The sequence below is a fragment of the Phyllopteryx taeniolatus genome, chromosome 2 (genome assembly GCF_024500385.1).
Source record: "Phyllopteryx taeniolatus isolate TA_2022b chromosome 2, UOR_Ptae_1.2, whole genome shotgun sequence".
Taxonomy (NCBI): Eukaryota; Metazoa; Chordata; class Actinopteri; order Syngnathiformes; family Syngnathidae; genus Phyllopteryx; species Phyllopteryx taeniolatus.
In genome coordinates this window covers 26,046,945-26,071,737 of record NC_084503.1, presented here as the reverse complement: position 1 = coordinate 26,071,737, position 24,793 = coordinate 26,046,945, and the positions used below count along the sequence as shown (strand labels likewise).

The following is a 24,793-nucleotide window of genomic DNA, read 5'->3' as shown; positions in this document are numbered from 1 at the left end:
GGACTCCGCCAAGGCTGCCCTTTGTCGCCGATTCTGTTCATAACTTTTATGGACAGAATTTCTAGGCGCAGCCGAGGCGTAGAGGGGGTCCGGTTTGGTGGCCTCAGTATTGCATCTCTGCTTTTTGCAGATGATGTGGTTCTGTTGGGTTCATCAAGCCGTGACCTCCAACTCTCATTGGAGCAGTTCGCAGCCGAGTGTGAAGCGGCTGGGATGAGAATCAGCACCTCCAAATCTGAGACCATGGTCCTCAGTCGGGAAAGGGTGGCACCTCCAGGTCGGGGATGAGATCCTGCCCCAAGTGGAGGAATTCAAGTATCTTGGGGTCTTGTTCACGAGTGAGGGAAGAATGGAACGGGAGATCGACAGGCGGATCGGTGCAGCGTCTGCAGTGATGCGGACTTTGTATCGGTCCGTTGTGGTAAAGAAACAGCTAAGCCGAAAGGCGAAGCTCTCAATTTACCGGTCGATCTTCGTTCCTACCCTCACCTATGGTCATGAGCTGTGGGTCGTGACCGAAAGAACAAGATCCCGGATACAAGCGGCCGAAATGAGTTTCCTCCGCAGGGTGTCCGGGCTCTCCCTTAGAGATAGGGTGAGAAGCTCGGTCATCCGGGAGGATCTCAGAGTAGAGCCGCTACTCCTCCGCATTGAGAGGAGCCAGATGAGGTGGCTGGGGCATCTGATTCGGATGCCTCCCGGACGCCTCCCTGGTGAGGTGTTCCGGGCATGTCCCACCGGGAGGAGACCCCGGGGACAACCCAGGACGCGCTGGAGAGACTACATCCTTCGGCTGGCCTGGGAACGCCTCGGGATCCCCCCGGAAGAGCTGGATGAAGTGGCTGGGGAGAGGGTAGTCTGGGCGTCCCTGCTGAAGCTACTGCCCCCGCGACCCGACCCGGATAAGCGGTAGAGAATGGATGGATGGATGGTATTAGACTGGACTGTCAGCAGTCCAGACCTGTCTCCCATTGAAAATGTGTGGCGCATTATGAAGCGCAAAATACGACAACGGAGACCCCGGACTGTTGAACAGCTGAAGCTGTACATCAAGCAAGAATGGGAAATAATTCCACCTACAAAGCTTCAACAATTAGTGTCCTCAGTTCCCAAATGTTTTTTTAATGTTGTTAAAAGAAAAGGTGATGTAACACAGTGATAAACATGACCATGTCTCAGCTTTGTGTTGTGTTGCAGCCATAACATTCTAAGTGAATGATTATTTGCTAAAACAATAAAGTTTATCAGTTTGAACATTAATATCTTGTCTTTGTAGTGTATTCAATTAAATATAGGTTAAACATGATTTACAAATCATTGTATTCTGTTTTTATGTTTAACACAACGTCCCAACTTCTTTGGAATTGGGGTTGTACTTTCAATCAAGGAAAGCAGATTGAGTTACCTTGTGTATTAATTGCACTGTATAAATAAAGCCAGTGCCTTGCCTTGAGCTAACCCCCGTTAGTAAACAACGTGAAGGGGTTAGCTCGCAGACTAACCCCCACCAAGCTGCTAATTTGCCACGTCAACTATATTACTAGTTCAGGGGAGAGATTTAACCACTTGAAACATGGCTGCTAATAATATTGATACAGAAATGGTCAGTGGTAAAAGTAAGACGTGTGTGTTTGTGTGTGTGTGTGAGTAAGAAAACAGGGAGGGTAAAATCCAGTTTTATTGCAGGAAAGCATGCACATTGAGGGGATGGCTAGAGAAATGTGGGTGTGTGCGACAGCAAAGCATTCATGTCTTAAACTCTAGGGAAAAATTGTTGTTTTAACTTTCTGCTGCTACAGGAGGAGCAGGCAGCTGCAGATGAACACACGAGAATGACAGCAACAGCCAGAATAGGCAACGGAGAGAACTGGGACCGATATTTGGCATTTTGGCGCAGCTACGTTGATGAGACGTGCAGCTCACACTGGTGACCTGCTGACCACTACTTGTCTTGAAGATGAGCTACATCTGTTCCTCAAGGACCCAGTCATTGACCAGTGTAAAGGTGACACACTGGAGTGGTGGACGTGACCACTTGGAACTCTCTTTAATTTACTTCAGAAAACTTTACAGGACTCCATCCATTTTCTTCACCACTTCTCCTCACTAGGGTCGCGGGCTGCTGGCGCCTATCCCAGCTATCTTCGGGCGAGAGGCGGGGTACACCCTGAACCCGTCGCCAGCCAATCGCAGGGCACATAGAAACAAACTATCATTCGCGCTCACATTCATACCTACGGGCAATTTAGAGTTTCCAATTAACCTACCATGTATGTTTTGGGGATGTGGGAGGAAACCGGAGTACCAGGAGAAAACTCACGCAGGCACGGGGAGAACATGCAAACTCCACACAGGCGAGGCCAGATTTGAACCCAGCTCCTCAAAACTGTGAGGCAGATGTGCTAACCTGTCGTCCACTGTGCTGCCCCATTATTCATTATTATTATTATTATTAGGTGAAACTAACATTTCAATTATATTGAAATTTTGGAAAGCTTTATTTACTATAGAAAACTTTAGGGAGCTATTTATTCATAAAACATTTCATTTAACTTGGTAAGACATGCCAAGTCTGGGAGCTCTCTGTATTTATTTTATTTATTTTTTTGACAGAATTTTAAAACAAAGATGCCTATTTTCTGAGATAAAAAAACTAACAACAAAGCCGTTTAATAAATGTCATTAAGGGCATTTAAATGAAGTCAAGTGTTAAAAGTTTTTATTATTTCAAATTTTTACGGCAATATTTTCCTTTTTACTGCAAAACGAATATCGGCCCCAATTATCGATTGTCGGCCTCCGTGACGACTAATAATCGTTATTGGTATCGGACCTGAAAAAAAAAACATCGGTCTATCACTACTTTTAATTTACTGTACATAATGTTGCCCTCACACAAAGTTTCTCGGCCAATGTATTTGCAAAGAGGCTGCGTGAAGATCCAGACTCCACTCTCTGAAACACTATCGTGCAGAAACTGCCAGATCCCCCATTGGTGTGATATCCCTGCTATCACGTCAGAGCCAAAAGGTAAGTCGAGCTGCTTTGAGTTTTGTGGCTAAGAGCAACAGCTTCTGATAAGCAGTTTACAGGACGTGGGCCCGAGCGCTGGCACGCTACTTATTGAATTTAAATGACAAGTGTGAGCCATCAACACATCTGGACTACTGGTGAGCAAGCTAGCTAGCCCGCACCTACTTTGTAAAGTCTGGTAAACCGGTAAATTCCTCCCACCACAAGTCACGTACAGCTTTTCTTTTTACGCACAACATTATCAATGCTGCTGCATTTATCACAGGAATGAATCCAAAAGTTATTTCCCCGTATGATCGTCTCAAAATTGCAAGGGTGTGGTCGTGTGGTGGGCCCGAGACCACTAACTGCAAAGACTGCCTGCTTAATGTTTTTTTTTTTTTTTTTTTTTTTTTTTTTTTTTTTAAAGTTTTCACTGATGGTGTAGTGGTACACTCGCCTGACTTTGGTGCAGGCAGCGTGGGTTCAGTTCCCACTCAGTGACGGTGTGAATGTGGGTGCGAATGGTTGTCCGTGTCTATATGTGCCCTGCGACTGACTGGCGACAAGTTCAGGGTGTAGTCCGCCTTTCGCCCGAAGTCAGCTGGGATAGGCTCCAGCGCCCTGCGACCCTAACCAGGATAAGCGGTGTTGGAAATGGATGGATGGATTACGTTTTCATTTCACTCATTATTACAAAGGTTTTAATAACTTGGTTATAAAGCTAGCAAAGCTACCCATCTATCTAAAACCTGATTATAGCATAGATCTATGAAGATGATGTATGTGCAAAGTTAAAAGACTCCTTTAAAAATGATTGTATGGGAAAACAAATCATTAACAAAGTGCAATAATTGCAGTAGCAATGATTTATCTGGTCTGCTTGGAAATATGATTTTAAATAGGTATTGGTTTGTTTTGCCAGTAAATAATTAGCAAAATAGTGTGATTATTCAAAACCATTCGTCTATATGGTGGTGGTACACTTCCTTAATTTCTTCATTTTTAAATGTATGTCAATCATATGGTTGTAGTAATGCTCAAAATGAAGTGGTTTTCCCAGGGAAGAGGGTTATGTGCCCTCACTGTAGGAACTGGCCACTCTGAGTTGAACAAAGTTGTTCACAGTAACATTTTCCAAATATCACAAAAAATGGTGCGACCAAATGATGTGGTGGTGCGACCAACTTTTTCAGTTGAATTGAACTGAAAAAGTTGGTCGCACCACTGCTACCAACTTTTTCAGTTGAACGCACCAGTGCTACCAACATTTTCAGTTGAACGCACCAGTGCTACCAACATTTTCAGTTGAACGCACCAGTGCCACCAACATTTTCAGTTGAACGCACCAGTGCCACCAACTTTTTCAGTTGAACGCACCAGTGCTACCAACTTTTTCAGTTGAACGCACCAGTGCTACCAACTTTTTCAGTTGAACGCACCAGTGCTACCAACTTTTTCAGTTGAACGCACCAGTGCTACCAACATTTTCAGTTGAACGCACCAGTGCTACCAACATTTTCAGTTCAACGCACCAGTGCTACCAACATTTTCAGTTCAACGCACCAGTGCTACCAACATTTTCAGTTCAACGCATCAGTGCTACCAACATTTTCAGTTCAACGCATCAGTGCTACCAACATTTTCAGTTCAACGCATCAGTGCTACCAACTTTTTCAGTTGAACTGAACTGAAAAAGTTGGTCACACCACTGCTACCAACTTTTTCAGTTGAACGCACCAGTGCTACCAACATTTTCAGTTGAACGCACCAGTGCTACCAACTTTTTCAGTTGAACGCACCAGTGCTACCAACGTTTTCAGTTGAACGCACCAGTGCTACCAACATTTTCAGTTGAACGCACCAGTGCTACCAACATTTTCAGTTGAACGCACCAGTGCTACCAACATTTTCAGTTGAACGCACCAGTGCTACCAACATTTTCAGTTCAACGCACCAGTGCTACCAACATTTTCAGTTCAACGGATCAGTGCTACCAACATTTTCAGTTCAACGCATCAGTGCTACCAACATTTTCAGTTCAACGCATCAGTGCTACCAACTTTTTCAGTTGAACTGAACTGAAAAAGTTGGTCACACCACTGCTACCAACTTTTTCAGTTGAACGCATCAGTGCTACAAACATTTTCAGTTGAATGCATCAGTGCTACCAACATTATTAGTTGAATGCACCAGTGCTACCAACTTTTTCAGTTGAACTGAACTGAAAAAGTTGGTCTCACCAGTGCTACTAGTGCAAAAGTTAGTGTAGAGCCCTTTTACCTCCACTCCAGTCCATTCAAATGAAATGTTTTGTACCAACAGAGAGGCTAATCACTCATTAAGCAGCTCAATACAATCAGCGAACCTTTTGAAAAAGATAACGCAACACATTGCTGAATGCTGTCCAAATGAGACTAAATATCAACAAGCATTGGTCGACAAACTCAATTGCTACATAAACAGCTGGATGCTTTTGTGCTGACTAACATCTAAAATATGCCCTGAGGAAAAGAAAATCCCTTTCACACACTACCCATAAAGCAGTCAGCATCTGTGATACATTTTATTAAATGTTGCGTTATTCGTTACTATAAATTTGTCAATTTAACAGGATCCGTGGGATGTTCTAACTTTTTTTTTATTATTCATTACATTTTTCAGTTTTACATGATCTTTGTGTGAAATGTCAAATCCTTTCAAGTAGCATTCAAGCATTTAACATTTTTAATTCATTATTAAAATGTTCTTTTTGCAGGATCACTGTGTGGCATATTAGGAAGGTGGTGGTGTGTAAGATGACTCTGGTGGTGGGGAGGAAGATTAGGAAGACAAAGGCAGAGCAGAGAACCATGTGGTGGAAGCTAAGCCAGGACAAGTGTTGTGCAGCTTTTCGGGAAGAGGTGAGACAGGCTCTCGTTGGACAGGAGGAGTTTACAGAAGACTGGACCACTGCAGCCAAGGTGATCAGAGAGGCAGGCAGGAGAGTACTTTGTGTATCTTCTGCCAGGAAAGGAGAGAAGGAGACTTGGTGGTGGAACCTCACAGTACAGGAAATCATACAAGGATATAGGTTAGCTAAGAAGAACACTGAGAGGACCGAGGAGAGGCGAAAGGAATACATTGAGATGTGACATAGGGCAAAGGTAGAGGTGGCAAAGGCCAAACAAGAGGCATATGATGACATGTATGGCAGGTTGGACACTAAAGAAGGAGAAAAGAATCTATACAGGCTGGCCAGCAGGTTAGGGTGATTAAGGATAGAGATGGAAATATGTTGACTGGTGCCAGTAGTGTGCTAGATAGATGGACAGAATACATCGAGGAGTTGATGAATGAGGAAAATGAGAGAGAAGGAAGAGTGAAGAGGCAAGTGTGGTGGACCAGGAAGTGGCAATGATTAGTAAGGGGGAAGTTAGAAGGGCATTAAAGAGGATGAAAAATGGAAAAGCAGTTGGTCCTGATGTATTGAGTATTTGCGAGCAACAGTATGGTTTCATGCCTAGAAAGAGTACCACAGATGCATTATTTGCCTTGAGGATGTTGATGGAAAAGTACAGAGAAGGTCAGAAGGAGCTACATTGTGTCTTTGTAGATCTCGAGAAAACCTCTGACAGAGTACCCAGAGAGGAACTGTGGTACTGCATGCGGAAGTCTGGAGTGGCAGAGAAGTATGCTAGAATAATACAGGACATGTACGAGGGCAGCAGAACAGCGGTGAGATGTGCTGTAGGTGTGACAGACGAATTTAAGGTGGAGGTGGGACTGCATCAGGGATCAGCCCTGAGCCCCTTCCTGTTTGCAGTGGTGATGGATAGGCTGACAGATGAGGTTAGACTGGAATCCCTGTGGACCATGATGTTTGCAGATGACATTGTGATCTGCAGTGAAACCAGGGAGCAGCTGGAGGAACAGTTAGAAAGATGGAGGCATGCACTGGAAAGCAGAGGAATGAAGATTAGCCGAAGTAAGACAGAATATATGTGCATGAATAAGAGGGCTGGTGGGGGAAAAGTGAGGCTACAGGGAGAAGAGATAGCAAGGGTGGAGAACTTTTAATACTCTGGGTCAACCGTCCAGAGCAATGGTGAGTGTGGTCAGGAAGTGAAGAAACGGGTCCAAGCAGGTTGGAACAGATGGAGGAAGGTGTCAGGTGTGTTATGTGACAGAAGAGTCTCTGCTAGGATGAAAGTTTATAAAACAGTGGTGAGGCCAGCCATGATGTACGGATCAGAGACAGTGGCACTGAAGAGACAACAGGAAGCAGAGCTGGAGATGGCAGAAATGAAGATGTTGAGGTTCGCTCTCGAAGTGACCAGGTTGGATAAAATGAGAAATGAGCTCATCAGAGGGACAGCGAAGGTTCGATGTTTTGGTGACAAAGTTAGAGAGAGCAGACTTTGATGGTTTGGACACGTCCAGAGGATAAATAGTGAGTATATTGGTAGCAGGATGATGAAGATGGAGCTGCCAGGCAAGAGAGCTAGAGGAAGACCAAAGAGAAGGTTGATGGATGTCGTAAGGGAAGACATGATGGCAGTTGATGTTCGAGAGGAGGATGCAGGAGATAGGAAAAGGATGACGCGCTGTGGCGACCCCTAAAGGGACAAGCCGAAAGGAAATGTGTGGCATGTTACATTTGAACAATTTTCTTTATTTATTAATATTTTTTTTGTTTTACCTGATCTCTGTGTGAAATTTGTAAGATTTTTAACATGCATTTTTTAAATTATTATATTTGTATTAATTACTATTCAATAAATGTTTGTTACATGACTGTTATGTGAAATGCTACATTTGTAACATTTATAAAATTCATTACATTTTTCAATTTTACAAGCTCTTTGTGCAACTGCATTTTCATAAATCAATTAATAATTCAATCTTTCAATTTAACAAGATCTCTGAAATGTTATCCTAACATTCTAATTATTAAAATGTATCAATTATTCCCCCCCCCCCCCCATTTCAATTGTACAGGATCTCTAACTTTCTTTATTGTAATTAAAATTCATAATTATTATTTAATTTCACTGGATCCCTGAATTTAAGGGTTTTTAATTATTCTTAAAAATAATTACTCGTTAAATTCTTCAATTTTAGAGGATCACAGAAATAATGATTATTCACTCACTTTTTTATTTTACGATTGTTCTGTGAAATGTTTTCATGAACATTTGTTTTTATTATTAAAATGTTCACCTTTACAAGCTCTCAGTGTGATATGTTGTTTAAAAAAAATTTGTTTCATTAAATTAATTTCAATGTTACAGGATCCGTCTAAAATTGTATTAGTTTTTTGAGTCACCAGTTTTCTTTATGAAATATTTACTACACTTAATTTTACAGGTTCTGTGTGGATTTTTTTCATTCAACCTTTTAAATTAAAAATCATTCTTTCAATTATTTGAACATTACAGGCTCTCTATGTGAAACAGTTGACTGATTACTCCCAAAATCAGAAAAGAAAAAAAAAAGTGGTGGTGGTCCATTTTGCTGTTGTTTCCCAGGTATTTCAAGCTGGCCCTAAGCTCTCTCTGAAGGCCCTCATGCAGATGAGGCTCTCACCGGCATTATGTAACGTCCTTGAGCCAAAGTAAGCTGAAAAATATTTAAACTGTGGAGAGGGTGAGAGAAGAGAAGAGAAGAGAAGAGAAGGGAAGGAGAGGAGAGAGAGAAAACAAGACACCCACACATCTGCACCACCGATACTACTCAAACACAAAATCTACAGGAGGCACACTTTGGCTCGTAGTGAGTGCTTCCGGCTCTTTCTGCACAAGCAAATAGGTGTCAGGGTTCAATACAAAATTTTATTACTTCACCAAGGATGGATATGTTTGTTGCTTGGTCTATAAAAAGGATGTTTCAGTGAATGGGGGAGAGGTGAACACGAGACAAGGACAAATGTGTTGCTTTCCTTTTATGCCTTTTGATAACCAACTTACTGTTGGCATTACAAAAATTATGAATACAATGAAAAAGCAAATTAATCTTGATTAATTGTGATTAAACAGCTAACTGAGCCAGGAGAGAAACTTCCAGTCCCCTCCAAAGGTACTGGAACGGCAAGGTCATTTCCTTTGTTTTTGTTGCACACTGAAGACATTTGGGTTTCAGATCAAAAGATGAATATGAGGGAGGGGGGGGTGGGGAAATCTGAATCAGAATTCCAGCTTTTATGTCTTGGTATTTACATCTAGATGTCTTAAACTCACAACAGAACACCTTTTCTTTGAACCCACCCACTTTTCAAGTGAGCAAAAGTATTGGAACATGTGACTGATGGGTGTTTCTAGTTGCTCAGGTGTTGCCTTTTAGATTGATTGCTTAAATATTAGATGGTGCTTGTTTTTGTCTTTGGGTTTCACCTGTGAAAACTGCATTTGCTATTAAGCAAACATGAAGACCAGAGAGCTATGTGAGAAAAACAAACCATTTTGAAGCTGCAAGAAGAGGAAAACTTGATCAGAGCTATTGCACAAACACTGGGCATAGCCAGTACAACAATTTGGAATGTGCTGAAAAAGAAAGAAACTACTGGTTTACTGAGCAACAGACATCGAACAGGTCGGGCTAAGGGTATCAACAATAGTTGACAGAAACATTGTGAGAGCTGTGAAGAAACACCCAAAAACAACAGTCAGTGACATCACTGCCAACCTCCACAGAGCAGGGGTGAAGGTATCACAATCCACTGTGTTCGAAGAAGACCACTCATCAACAGAAAGAATTGGGAGGTCAGATTGGATTTTACAAAGAAGTACAGAGATGAGCCACAAAGGTTTTGGAACAAAGTTTTCTGAACTGATGAGACCAAGATTAACCTCTACCAAAATGATGGAAAGGACATTTCTGATGGGTGGACACGGAAGGGAAGCGTTCAATTGATAAGCGGGAAGACAGTGGTTGCAAGATGGGATCCCAAATTTAGAAGAGAGAAAAAAAGACAAATTGCAAAAGTATGGTAGCATTTCATAGTGAAATGCAAGGCGAGCACCCGTTTGTTGTAACACGGACCTTTCTCTCTGCCGAGTATAACGCCGCGTCGCTGGACCCAAGAGACAAAGGTGAAGTTACCATAGCGCAAATCAGTGAGCTCAACATTAGTCTACGTCACGAACATAACATTAGCGCTGCGGAGGATCTCTTTTAATTAGGAGTACTGTCGAATTTGTGTGCTTTTTCCTCAGTGTCGTCACTGTGTGACATATGGCCAATCTGATGCTCTCTAAGTGGCAAACCATTGAGTCAAGTAGGTGTAAAACGTCGCAAATGTGGCCAGAGAGGAAAAAAAGTCAAATGGATCAGCATCATGTACCCAAACAGAGGAGGGTTTTGTTGATCGGAGATAAAGAAAATATTTTTCTCGAGGTTTCTTCGTTTCAGTTCGAAAAAAATGTAACACTCCCAAAACTTGTAGTAGTACAAAGAATATTTGTCTTATTCCTAGTCAGCTGGTCTAAGCTAATAAATGCACAGCCATAAAACTAACGTATTAATATGGTACAAAATGCTAGCTGTTTTGAGTGACGATGCACTTCTTTTCCTTTCGGCTTGTCCCTTTAGGGGTCTTCCTCTAGCTCTCTTGCCTGGCAGCTCCATCCTCATCATCCTTCTACCAATATACAGAGATGTGTCCAAACCATCGAAGTCCGCTCTCTCTAATTTTGTCTCCAAAACATCGAACCTTGGCTGTCCCTCTGATGAGCTCATTTCTAATTTTATCCAACCTGATCACTTCGAGAGCGAACCTCAACATCTTCATTTCCGCCACCTCCAGCTCTGCTTCCTGTTGTCTCTTCAGTGCCACTGTCTCTAATCCATACATCATGGCTGGCCTCACCACTGTATTATAAACTTTGCCCTTCATCCTAGCAGAGACTCTTCTGTCACATAACACACCTGACACCTTCCTCCACCCGTTCCAACCTGCTTGGACCCGTTTCTTCACTTCCTGACCACACTCACCATTGCTCTGTACGGTTGACCCCAAGTATTTAAAGTCCTCCAACCTTGCTATCTCTTCTCTCTGCACATATATTCTGTCTTACTTCGGCTAATCTTCATTCCTCTGCTTTCCAGTGCATGCCTCCATCTTTCTAACTGTTCCCCCACTGCAGATCACAATGTCATCTGCAAACATCATGCTCCATGGGGATTCCAGTCTAACCTCATCTGTCAGCCTATCCATCACCACTGCAAACAGGAAGGGGCTCAGGGCTGATCCCTGATGCAGTCCCACCTCCACCTTAAATTCTTCTGTCACACCGACAGCACACCTCATCACTGTTCTGCTGCCCTCGTACATGTCCTGTATTATTCTAACATACTTCTCTGCCACTCCAGACTTCCGCATGCAGTACCATAGTTCCTCTCTGGGTACTCTGTCATAGGCTTTCTTTAGATCTACAAAGACACAATGTAGCTCCTTCTGACCTTCTCTGTACTTTTCCATCAACATCCTCAAGGCAAATAATGCATCTGTGGTACTCTTTCTAGGCATGAAACCATACTGTTGCTTGCAAATACTCACTTCTGTCCTGAGTCTAGCTTCCACTACTCTTTCCCATAACTTTATTGTGTGGCTCATCAACTTCCATCCATCCATCCATTTTCTACCGCTTATCCGAGGTCGGGTCGCGGGGGCAGTAGCTTTAGCAGGGACGCCCAGACTTCCCTCTACCCAGCCACTTCATCCAGCTCTTCCGGGGGGATCCCGAGGGGTTCACATGCCAGCCGAAGGACGTAGTCTCTCCAGCATGTCCTGGGTCGTCCCCGGAGTCTCGTCCCGGTGGGACATGCCCGGAACACCTCACCAGGGAGGTGTCCGGGAGGCATCCAAATCAGATGCCCCAGCCACCTCATCTGGCTCCTCTCGATGTGGAGGAGCACCGACTCTACTCTTAGATCCTCACGGATGACCAAGCTTCTCACCCCATCTCTAAGGGAGAGCCCGGACAAACTCATTTCGGCCGCTTGTATCCGGGATCTTGTTCTTTCGGTCACGGCCCCCAGCTCGTGACCATAGGTGAGGGTAGGAACGTAGATCGACCGGTAAATTGAGAGCCCATCAACTTTATTCCTCTATAGTTCCCACAGCTCTGCACATCACCCTTGTTCTTAAAAATGGGCACCAGCACACTTTTCCTCCATTCCTCAGGCATCTTCTCACGCGCTAGAATTCTATTGAATAAGCTGGTCAAAAACTCCACGGCCACCTCTCCTAGATGCTTCCATACCTCCACAGGAATGTCATCAGGACCGACTGCCTTTCCATTTTTCATCCTCTTTAATGCCTAACTTCCCCCTTACTAATCATTGCTACTTCCTGATGCACCACACTTGCCTCTTCTACTCTCCCTTCTCTCTCATTTTTCTTATTCATCAACTCCTCAAAGTATTCTTTCCATCTAGCTAGCACACTGCTGGCACCAGTCAACATATTTCCATCTCTATCCTTAATCACCCTAACCTGCCTGCCTCTCTGATCGACCTTGGCTGCAGTGGTCCTGTCTTCTGGAAGCTCCTCCCGTCCACCGAGAGCCTGTCTCACCTCTTACCGAAAAGCTACACAACACTCGTCCTGTCTCAGCTTCCACCACATGGTTCTCTGCTCTGCCTTTGTCTTCCTAACCTTCCTCCCCACCACCAGAGTCATCTCACACAGCACCATCCTATACTGTCTAGCCACACTCTCCCCTACCACAACCTTACAGTCGGTAACCTTCTTCACATTACATCGTCTGCACAAGATGTAATCCACCAGCGTGCTTCTACCTTCACTCTTGTAGGTCACCCTATGTTCCCGCCTCTTCTGGAAAAAAGTGTTCACTCCAGCCATTTGCATCCTTTTTGCAAAGTCTACCACCATCTGTTCCATTCCTGGATGCCGTACTTACCCATCACTTCTTCATCACCCCTATTTCCTTCAACAACATGTCCATTACAATCTGCACCAATCACGACTCTCTCTCTGTCTGGGATGCACAGAACTACTTCGTCTCGTTCCTCCAGAATTTATCTTTCACCTCTCGGTCACATCCTACCTGTGGGGCATAGCCACTAATCACCTTATACATAACACCCTCAATTTCAAGTTTCAGCCTCATCACTCAATCTGATTCTCTTTTCACCTCCATGACATTCTTAGCCAACTCTTCTTTTAAAATAACCCCGACTCCATTTCTCTTCCCATCTACACCATGGTAAAATAATTTAAACCCTGCCCCTAAACTTCTAGCCTTACTGCCTTTCCACCTGGTCTCCTGGACACACAATATATCAACCTTTCTCATAATCATTATGTCAACCAACTCCCAAGATTTTCCTGTCATAGTCCCAACATTCAAAGTCCCCACATTCAGTTCTAGGCTCTGTGCTTTCCTCTTCTCTTTCTGCCAAAGAACCCGCTTTGCACCTCTTCTTCTTCGACTTCGACCCACAGTAGCTTAATTTCCAATGGCGCCCTGCAGGTTGACGGACATTGTTAACCCGGGCCACGACCGAGCCGGTATGTAATTTTTTGGATGAACGCTCATATTTGTTTGGCAAAATTTTAAGCCGGATGCCCTTCCTGACGCAACCCTCTACATTTATCCGGGCTTGGGACCGGCCTACAATTTGCACTGGCTTGTGCCCCACATAGGGCTGCATCGTTAAGTGAAGATGCACAAAAACGGTTAATGCCTTTGTGTGTGTGTGTGTGTGTGTGTTGCTGAAGTGCTTCGGCAAATCATGAACCACTAAAAGTACGAGTCGTGTCTTGGTGCTATCCAATCAGAAGAAGAGTGGGGCGGGTTATCAGTTCATAAATACAATGGAAAATACTTTTTTCCGGACTCCATCAATTTTCATTGTTGTGGTAACACCCGGCGCGCCGCTCATGACCCAACGAGGCGCTGGCGGAACACCTTTGGCTCCGTAGATGCAAACAACTAGGACATTGCATGGAAAGTTAACGATTTATTTAGTTTGCTAGTCCGCGATCAAACTAGCTAGTGTGCGATGGAGCTAAATAGCTCACTCTGGCTCGCTCGATTGTTGCAACATTGTTTAAAACAGAGGTCTTTAACTTGCACTGCAAGTCTGGACACAGAAGCAGTCCCAAACGCAGCCAGACCATAGCCAAAAAAAAGAAAGGTTATGATTCAAGACATACAGGGTGCTTCTATTTTAAGCGGTGCAACATATTTCAGGCTTTACGGTAGTGATGAACTATTTCGACCAATCACATGCAAGTTCCACCACCGTTTCAGCCAATCAAATCTGCATCACAGGCGGTAATTACTGTAATCATTGACTGCACTCAGACCAGACAGACAAGGAAGGGGGAGAGAGAGAGAGAGAGATAGAGAGAGAGAGTTGAGTTAAAGACGGACAAAGATCAGAAAATACCGACAAAGGAAGAGAAAATTTGGAACAAATGGCACTTAAAATGGAACAGGCAGTCATTTTTGTTTGTACTTCTCAGTGGGAAGTTCCCAGTGGGAGCTCTTATTAAAAGTGCATATAATATGTGAAACGCCATTATGAACCAAAACAAAGGTTTTGAAGAAACATAACCTCAAAAACGGTTCAGTTAAGATTTGTTAGATTAAAATATGTAAAATGGTTTGCGATTCCTGTTGTGTCAAGATTTGGCATCTTGAAGAGAAAAAGGGAAATTCAAATTTTGTATTTTTCTGAAGCACTTTATTTGAAGATGGACAACTCTATTTTTCTTTACTTGCTCTTATTGTGAAATGCAGCCCTACTTTTATTTAGTAAATGAGAGAAAATTACACATTTGTACTCATATGTTTGATTACCAGGGCAGAACTTGTAGGATGTGTACTATTCTTTATTATGCTCTTATATCATTGTAACAGTGGCATAAGAAAACATCAGCGATACTATCGTTTATCTCAAAAGTTTTTGGGAAAATATATTGTTCTAAAAAATTTGCTATCATGGCAGGCTTAAACACATTGAGAGAGAGCAAATGCAATGGATAAAAATATTGTACAAGCAGTATCAAAGATTAAAGACGAACAAAAAAAATCTGCAATAGCAGGACCCTGTCTGTATTCCGTGATGATAAATTGCAGAGACCCATTGGTTCAGGGCTGCGACTCATTGTTCCATGACGTGCATCCCAGGACTCACATAGTCTCAAGTGTAAAATGATCTATGCTGTCTTATGTCACTATAAATTGAATGTCTTGTACTATAGTTTACATCATATTTTCCTAAGGAAAAGAATGTTCATCTTTTGGACGAGTACCACCTTTCCAGGTTGCAGTAAGTTCCATTTCCTGTTCTAGGGTTATCGTCAGGCTTTTTCAACCAATTATTAATCATTACATTTTTCAGGAGCTCGGTGAGAAATTGTATTAATCTTTTGAATAAACATTTTTCACTAATTATTCTTATTACATTTATTTTTTTTTGGGGGGGGGGGGGTTTATAGGCTTACAATGTATGGCACTGTAGAATTTTTAAGCAGCATTTTTCATTTATTAACATTTTTTCAATTGTCCAGCTTCTTAGTGAGATTTTATCAACATGTATTAATTACATTATTCAATTAAATTATCTTTGCGTGAAATTAGATTTTTTTTAAGATTTTTTAATTTGCCATTCAGTTGGTCAATTTTTTTTTTTTTTTTTTTTTACAAGATTTATGCATGAAATGTCATTTAATTGTATTTTGTTCATTAGCCATATTATACTGATGAGCCAGTATTGTTTCTCTGAATGTCACAGGGTATCATCAGCAGGTTGCAACAGAGATACCCGAAGCACTACAGAAAGGCATAGAAATGTACGTCCTTGGAAATTTTGATGAATCAAACAACAATCAAAAGGAATTTTGCCGGTCAGCTCCTTGTTAGAGAACAGCAAGTTGTGCAAAAAGTACTGAAACAGTTCATAGTTGGCATTCAAAATGTGCCTAAAAAGTTCACCTACAAAAGGTTATACTGTCGTGTATGTTAGGTTTATCTGGAAATGTCACCCCAAAGCCCAATATCGCAAAGCTTTTTCCAAGAAGTGTATATTGTATTATTTTTTCAATTTTGTCTATTATCTTTTTAAAGTCAGCTGGGCCAGACTCCAGCTCACCCATGACCCAAGTGACGAAATGGAATGATGGATTCCAATTTTTACTTTTTCTCTTTTTAATCTATATATTTCTAAAATGGGATGACCTTATCAGTGTCTGTAGGCATACGTGGCTCCATTCCCATAATGTCAGCGTAGCTCAATCAAAGCTGTTGATGGCGGCTGGACAGAAGGCCGCATGCGGGCTCTTAACGTCTGGCTTTTGCCGCTATCAAGTGCCATTAGGAAAGTCTACATGGCCTTTGCTGTTCCAGTTTCCCTGGGAGACCTCACCCTCGCCCACTGTGTCATTATTACCTAATCTGCCTTCAGATGCACGGAACGTGTTTTGAGTGGAGGCACGCACTCAAAACAAATCAATTATTTACAAAGCACAAAAGATAGCATGTACACCAGTCCCTTAAACTCATGTATGCAATGCTTTTTCTTTGGGTTTTTTTTCTGTGATGCCGCCACGAGCAAAAGGGTTATGATAAGAATAAAACAGGAAATGGAACGTCTTATTGCCAGGTCGGAAAGTGGCACACACGACCCCATCCTGGCTGCTCAGTACAAAATGACTAAAGGATTAAATTTATTTGTCTTGGGCTTTTTTTGTGATGCCTCCCCCAAAGGGTACCAGTGATGGCAAAGAGGAAAACTGTGACCATAACTACAGAACAGGAAATTGACCTTATTATAGCAATGTAGGAAAGAGTCCTACTAGCCTACTAGAACAGCTGAACTTTATTGGGGGTTTATAAGGAAGGTGTGTGCTGACTCCCACTTAACAGAGTTTGAACGTAATTGGTTAATTCTGAACACAGCCACATCCCCAGTAATGAGGGTGTGTACACATGTGCAACTACATTATCTCAGTTTAATCCGACCTCCACCTCCTCTCGGACCCACAACATCCTGGTCACCAGCTCTTCCAGCTCCTTCCCTTAGGTAGGCGCTACCGATCAATGCAAACTAGAACTAGCAGACATTCCAACAGCTTCTTCCCTCTTGCAATCAACTTCTTAAACACCTAACCTACAATTCCATTGCAACATGCTGGCAATTTTTTGTCTTTTTGACTTGAGTTCGTTGTCACATTTCTGTGGGGCCAATTATATATTACTCGTGCACTCACTGTAGTAGTCTCACCACGCTGCACTATTTGCATATCTGTTGTTGACCAATACTGGCCACTCATGCCAGAGTAGCATCTGCTCCATTTGCACACTGACTGAGGAGTATCTGCAATATTTGCACAATCAACATTGTCCCAGACTATTATTGTACTACTCGCTTGAAGACTCGGCGGCCTTTGCACAATGGTCATTGCACCGGACTATTGTAATATTAGTCATTCGAACTGCTCTAAGTGCTAGAGGAGGAGAGGCATCTTTTTGCACAATTGTCAAAAAAAATAAAATAAAATAATGTACCGGCATTACCAGATAACTAACAGCCCTTTATTGCTCAGTGACTATTTTTCTCAATGTTTTTATGTCTCAAAAGTGTTCTCTGTCAATTGACTGTCTGTTGTCGTACAAGAGCGGCTCCAATTACCGGAGACAAATTCCTTGTCTGTTTTTTGGACATAATTGGCAAATAAAGATGATTCTGATTGTGATTCTGAAAAGAGTGATTTTATTGGAGTTGTACACATTAAAGTTCACATTATTGGTGGAAAAACATTTCAAATGATTTATTTTATATACCAAAAAAAATGGCATTTGAACAGGTCTGTAGACATTTTATACTTACTGTATGTGCCTTGCTATGGGAACCCGTTTGAGCATTTATTCAATATCCTTGATATCCATCTTAAGGTTCATGTCCTAGTATGCTCTTTGTAATCACCAGCAAGACTATTCAACGCACTAGAAGAATGAGTAGAGCAGACTAATATAATGACTGTCTTACTAGTAACATTTTTCTATTAATAGTGCCACGTTTGGCCTACTTGTATCTTATTAAACCTTACTAGTAAACTACTGTGCTGCAATGAAAGAATGACTACGGCGCACTAGTAGAATCCCTTACTGGTATTTTTTTCCACCCACTACTACTGCCACTTTTTCCCTACTAGTTCACGATTACCTTACTAGTAAACTGCTCTGTTGCACTAGCAGAATGACTGCATCTTACTAGTAGTAAAAAACAAAATTCCACTATTAGTGCCAAATTTCACCTACTAGTATGCAATTAAACTAGTACTTTACTAGTAAAGGATCGTGCTGCATTAGTAACACTAAATAGGCCCAACAAGTAGGCATATGTCATGTACTAGTAGGCTCCTGGACCCTACTTGTAGCATCAACATGCCCACTAGTAACATGTAGTTGTCCAAAAGCCGTTTGAGAATTGATTCAATATCCTTGATATTTAGCTTAAGGTCCATGTATGCTCTCTCTCTTACTAGAAGGACAACTTTAGCATACTAGTAGGTGAACTACTGCTACTAGTACTATTAGTGACAAATTTCTACTAGTGAACATCGAGAGCTTCACAGATGTCAACTAGTACATGGTTTTGTCTCATTCGTAACATGTAATTAGCCTACTAGGAAACCAAAGTTGTCCTGCACAAATGTCATACAGTAGTGGAAGGCAGTAATGGAAAAAGCTTTTAACTAGCCATACAGTGTGGTTCCAGTGGTGCACCCTAGTTGTTCTCCTAGTGTGCAGAATTGTCTTATTAGTGAGGACAAAGAGCGGAATAGTACTGCCCATGAATATATTAAGCTGAATATCAAGGATATCGGATAAATACTCAAACTTCCCATACTATAATAATACCAGGATATTATGTCGTTGTACGTATTGCAGTTGAGAGGATGTGAAAGAGAAGACTTGAAATCATGTGGTTGCTTAGAAGTGTTTGGCAACCAACATGTTATCACAGCAGAAATCGTGTGAGCGTATATGAGGAAGGAAGGACGCAGTTTAGAATCAAACTGCACCATCTTTCGATACACTCACCGGACACAACATTAGGTACCCCTGCAAACACTACCAACTACAAAACGGAGCACTGCAGCAAAGTGGAGACTGCAAAGTATAATGCTGCAACATGGTTAGTGTGTATTTTGTCATTTGTCGCCACGCCTTCTCAAATGTTACAATGGCGATTTTATTTGAGATGAGACTGAGGCAAGAAATCGGAGTGCTGTAACAAAGTGAAGACAGTGGTTAGCATGTCTTTACTTTTGTCATTTTTAGCCGTGTATCCTCAAATGTCATCATGATGCGGCCATTTTATTCGAGAAGCAGCAAAAACCTGGACCGCTGCAGCAAAGTGGAGACTGTGGCATACGATACAGTATGTGTGTGGATTTAATTTTGTATTCTCAAATGTTACAATGACATTGAGGTGTTGTTCGAGAGGAGACTGAGGTCAGCATGAAAACGGACCTTTGCAGCAAAGTGGAGACTGAGGAATACAGCGTACAGAGCTAACTTTAGCCTGTGTTCCTTTTTTTTTTTTTTGCAATTTCCAGCCTTGAATCCTGAAATATTACCATGACGGTGCAATTTTATCCCAGGAGATTGAGGGCAGGAGAAACGGGAGCTTCGCAGTACAGTGGAGATTGTGGAGTATAATATTGCAGTGTACACAGCCAACATTAGTGTGTTTGCTTTTGTCATTCCTAGCTGTGTAACCTCTTACAATTACACAGTACGCAGTAATTTTATTCAAGACAAAGACTGAAGGCAGCAAGTAAAAAAACAAAATGATGCAGCCAATTTGTGACTGGAGTTCAACACAGGTGACATCAGCATGTGTGTTTATTATGGCAATTTCCAGCTGTGTCTCCTCAAATGTTCCAGTCATGAAGAATTCAATTGAAACGTTTTTTTCAAGCTGCTGCGTCTCCCCGAATACTAAAAAAAACAATCAGTAAAACCACTCAACACCTGTCAGTCAGACACAGTGTCACAAAGGACGTCAATCATTTGGAATTTCCCCTTTTTTTTTTCTTTTTCTTTTTAATTGACACAACAGCCTTCCGTGGCGCTTGTTGTCGTGGACATAGAAGATACTCTCTTTAAAAGTTCGTCCTTTTCAATTTATTCACGAGTTTACACTGTCGAGCGCGTTAAGTCGGCGTAAATGCACTCAAACATGGCGTAACATCAACATAAAAGATGGGGGGGGGGGGGCAAGAGGGTAAAATTGTATCATATTTAAAAGGGAGCGCATACATTGAAATAAAAACAAAGTTCGGGGTCCGACTCCTACCTTGTGTTCCGCCGTCACCGAAACGTCCCGCCGATGAAAGCTCCACAAGTGACCGCGGAAGGTGGTGCCATCGTCGGCTTAAAGAGTAGCGAGAGTACGGTGTCCTCCTCCGGATGCGTGCGAGTGTGAATGACAGACGCTCGCCCCCTGTTCGTACAAACGCGCGCGCGCCGCCTCTTTGAGAGTCCCAAGACCCGCCCCCTCGCTCCTCACTGTCAAGCACAACCACGCCCACTCCAAAACAAAACAACAAATCAAGAAATCCGCCATTTCCTGTTCTATTAACATCTTACTTCATTCGCCTTTGGGTATTTTCTGCCCTTAAATGTTAGTTAATAAATAAATAAAACAAAAACAATAGGCAGGTTAGCAGCACTTTCCTTCACAGTTCTGAGTTTCCCCGGTTCGAATCTCGACAACGTCTTTCCTGTGTGGAGTTCGCATGTCTGCGATTGGCTGGCAACCAGTTCAAGGTGTACCCCGCCTCCTGCCCGATGATAGCTGGGATAGGCTCCAGCACACGCCCGCGACCCTAGTGAGGAAAAGAAGCTCAGAAAATGGATGGATGGATGGAGTTTGCATGTTTTTACTGCGTTTCCTACTTTTTAATTGCCTATGGAATTGGGACAATTATTACTCTTTTTGGCGGGCGGCAGCATGGTGTTGGGTGTTTTCAGTGGTTAGCTTCCTGCTATATTTAAAAAAACATGCTCGTATGTGGCCTGCAAGTGACTGATGACCAGTCAAGGGAATACGCCTGCCGCCTTTCGTTTTAAATCAGCTGAGACAATCTCCAGCTAACCCACAACCCTAATGAGGATCAACTTGTTAGAGCGTCAGCCTCACAGTTCTGAGGACCCGGGTTCAATCACCGGCCCCACCTGTGTGGAGTTTGCATGTTCTCCCGTGCCTGCATGGGTTTTCAAAATTTAAGTTCTGTCAGCTTCATAAAAATGTTTTTGACATTTAAGGTCAAAATACACAAAGGGGCGGCACGGTGGTCGACTGGTTAGAGCGTCTGCCCTCAGTTCTGAGGTGGTGGTTTCAATCCCCGGCCCCACCTGTGTGGAGTTTTCATTTTCTCCCCGTGCCTGCGTGCGTTTTCTCCGGGTACTCCGGTTTCCTCCCACATCCCAAAAACATGCATTAATTGGAGACTCTAAATTGCCCGTAGGCATGACTGTGAGTGCGAATGGTTGTTTGTTTGTATGTGCCCTGCGATTGGCTGGCAACCAGTTCAGGGTGTACCCCGCCTCCTGCCCGATGACAGCTGGGATAGGCTCCAGCACGCCCGCGACCCTAGTGAGGAGAAGCGGCTCAGAAAATGGATGGATGTTAAATTACTTATTTAGTCACTTTTGGGTATTTTGGTGTTATTTAAAGAAATTGTATAATTGATCTAAGCGACTTTTTGGTGATTTAAAAGGTGTTTATAAATAGAATCTATGATTATATAATTCTAATATAAATAAAATATAAAAACACACAGCAGACATTACGTAGACAAAATAAAAATACGACTTCTTTCACAATCAAAAATACTAAAGAAATGTAGTATTTTCATATTTTAGTCACCATTTTTTAAATATACTATTAATAATGTATAAAATATGTACACAGTAGATCAATAAAATATACAGTAATATACATAATATATGGCATTGTGAGCAATCCACACTAAAGTATTAACATTTTGTTATGCATGACTGTATTATTCATTTAATATAAATTATGTAATATAATTAAACTGATAATAAAATAAATAATATGATAAACATATACTGTGTCAACTTATAAAATAAATGTAAACAAAATTAAAAAAAAAGAAAACAAATAGAAAAGCACACATTGCTCACGGTACTGTTTGTTGTTGTTGTTTGTTTTTTATTGCATGAAATTGGTGAAAAGCAGCAAAGACGATACAGTCAGTATAGTTGGGAACCTTCCTCGACGTCCAGAAAGGTTTGTGTTCACTTCGGGACATTCACACTTGACACGGCCAACCCTTTACTTTGGATGACCCCCTCCCCCCCACCCCACCCCGCCCAACTTTGTCCTGTACAACTATTATTAAAATTAACATATCTCCATGTCCTTATATACCACAACACTATTGCTTAAGTACTGTATTCAAACCCAGTATTGCATTGAAAATGGCTGCCAAGAATTGTTTTTTTTTTACGGGAAAATACAGACGGTCGGTATTTACTGGTATCTGGGGATAGATATACTAACAACAATATAATATTTTTCATTATTGGTAATAAAAATGGCGGAACAGTGGTTAGCACATCTGCCTCACAGATCAAATCCCGGGTTCAAATCCCGGCCCCGCCTATGTGGAGTTAGCATATTCTCCCCGTGCCTGCGGACTCACGGCTGTGGTGTCCTTGAGCAAGACACTGATACTCCGAAATGCTCCCCGTGCCTGCGTGGGTACTCCGGTTTCCTCCCACATCCCAAAAACATGCATGGTAGGTTGATTGAAGAATCTAAATTGCCTGTAGGTGTGAATGTGAGTGTGAATGGTTGTTTGTTTATATGTGCCTGGCGATTAGCTGGCGACCAGTTCAGAGTGTGCCCCACCTCTCGCCCGAAGATAGCTGGGATAGGCTCCAGCACGCCCGCGAACCTAGGGAGGATAAGCGGTATGGAAAATGGATGGATGGATGGTAATAATAAGTTGGACAAGGTGAACATTTAAATGCAGTAGTCAAGCTCAAAGAGTTGTGGTTTCACAGTGGGCTACATGCGCCACCTACAGGTCAAACGCAGTACTGCAATGACTGAAGACTGAATTGGTGCGGCTTTTTAAAGCAGGGTTTCCCAATTTTGAGTTGGTGAGGGGGGTGTCTTGAGGTATTTTATTGATCATTCAAAACACATGGCAGAAGTTGCTGTTGTAATAAATTAACGTGTGTTGTTTTTATGTGACCACGTTTAGGAAAATTCAGCTTCGAATCACACAAAAAACATTATCTCCCTTTTTTCCCCCCCAAGTAGACCAGCCAAATATTAAAATCCAACAAAACAAAAAATCCTCACGGCTCGTAAAATAGTCTCTCACACTCGTCAACTTCGTCACACAACTGCCAATAACAATAATTATGAAGGAAAAACATATTTGTTGTAATTGTACCTGATTAAACCGCACCCACATCCCAGCATCTAAACATATAGCCTCCTCAAAGGGTTCATATTGTATATATTTGTCCATATATCCATATACTATCTTTATATTCATAAAAAAATAAATATATTTTAACAAATACATGTGATTTTATCGTCACAATTGTATCTCTAACATTTTTTTCATGGATGTCTCAATAAAATCGTGTAAATTCATCTTAAACTCCACCTTATAAGGCAGGGTTTCCCAAACTGTGGAGTCAGGGGGCCCCAGAATGGTTGCCGTTTTATTGATCTTTATTCATTGATTAGTGTTTTTAGTATTTGTAGAGCATGTGTTGCACTTCAGAAAGTTTGTGTGGAAAAAGTTGGGGAAACCCTGACATATATGGACACGTGCGATTACCAAAAAGGTTAACAAACACAGACAGTAAAAAGATGGATGCTGATGACGATGATTGGTCATGTTGGCATGGCAATGAGACACCCGCAAAGGGAAAAGAAAAAAAAAGCTGCGGGTGCATTTTTTCAGTTTTTCGTAAAAAGATCATCCTATGAAACAATTTCTTCTTATTTTTTTCTTTTTAGGTTTTTTTTCCTAGAAATTGTCATATGACCTGTTCAGACAACAAAAATCATCAAAAAAAATCATGCATAAGTTCACCTCAATGCTGTCCTTTAAAAAAAAAAAAAAAGAATCTTTTTTTTGTACATTTGAAGCTGTTTCTACAATTTTTTCCACTTTTTATATAAACGTTTTTTTTCCCCCAACAGCGGAAGTCTATGTGTATTGCTCCAAAAGGGAAGCTTCCTCTCCTGTACACCAGGAGGCGCGAGAGGCAAAAAGAGCACGGGCTGCTGGCTCGCAAAAAGAAAACTGCTCGTTCTCCTCATTTTTTTCCTCCTATAGAAAGTCAAGGGAGGGGAGACAAGGCTACTTCCCTATCTGCAGAGCTCCTCTGGTGCAGAGTCCCGTGCGTTTTTCCTCTTCTTGCCATTGCCCTGGTGGTGTGGCCGGTTACTTGGGTGACCTTTGCTGTTTCCGGAGGAGCGAGGGGAGCTCTGCTGGCTGCCCTTGTGCTGGGAACGGGCCTGAATAGTAGATGGAGGCGGGTAAAAGAAGACATTCAGTCATTATTTTTTTTAAATATTGATGACAACCATTTCAGTGTTTTTAAATTGCCTGGTGGAACTGGATCAATTGCACTTATTTAACACTGTAGTGAGGCAGCACTAGCACTGTGTTTTAGTGTTTAGCATATCTTGCAGTTGAGAGGTTCTGGGTTCAACTCTCTGATTGTGGGTTTTCTCCAGCTTCCTCCCTCATTCCCAA

General features: G+C 42.1%; 2 protein-coding genes across 5 annotated transcripts in view; both read right to left on the bottom strand.

Annotated features, from left to right (window-relative positions):
* adcy7 (adenylate cyclase 7) overlaps positions 1-20,529 on the bottom strand; it is a 94,657-nt gene extending 74,128 nt beyond the window's left edge. The window contains exon 1 of one of the 4 annotated variants that reach the window (XR_009787374.1): positions 20,332-20,518. The gene's annotated coding sequence lies outside the window, so the exon portion shown is untranslated. Of the gene's footprint in view, positions 1-20,331 lie in introns of all 4 variants that reach the window. The other 3 variants (XM_061765548.1, XM_061765547.1, XM_061765550.1) reach the window with 3 other exon arrangements.
* Positions 20,530-22,192: 1,663 nt separating this feature from the next.
* The window catches only part of tent4b (terminal nucleotidyltransferase 4B), a 76,109-nt gene continuing 73,508 nt past the window's right edge, over positions 22,193-24,793 (bottom strand). Inside the window, exon 12 of the mRNA XM_061765546.1 lies at positions 22,193-24,552. Coding sequence (XP_061621530.1) covers positions 24,403-24,552 — 150 coding nt within the window. The 3' untranslated portion in view covers positions 22,193-24,402. The remainder of the gene's footprint in view (positions 24,553-24,793) is intronic.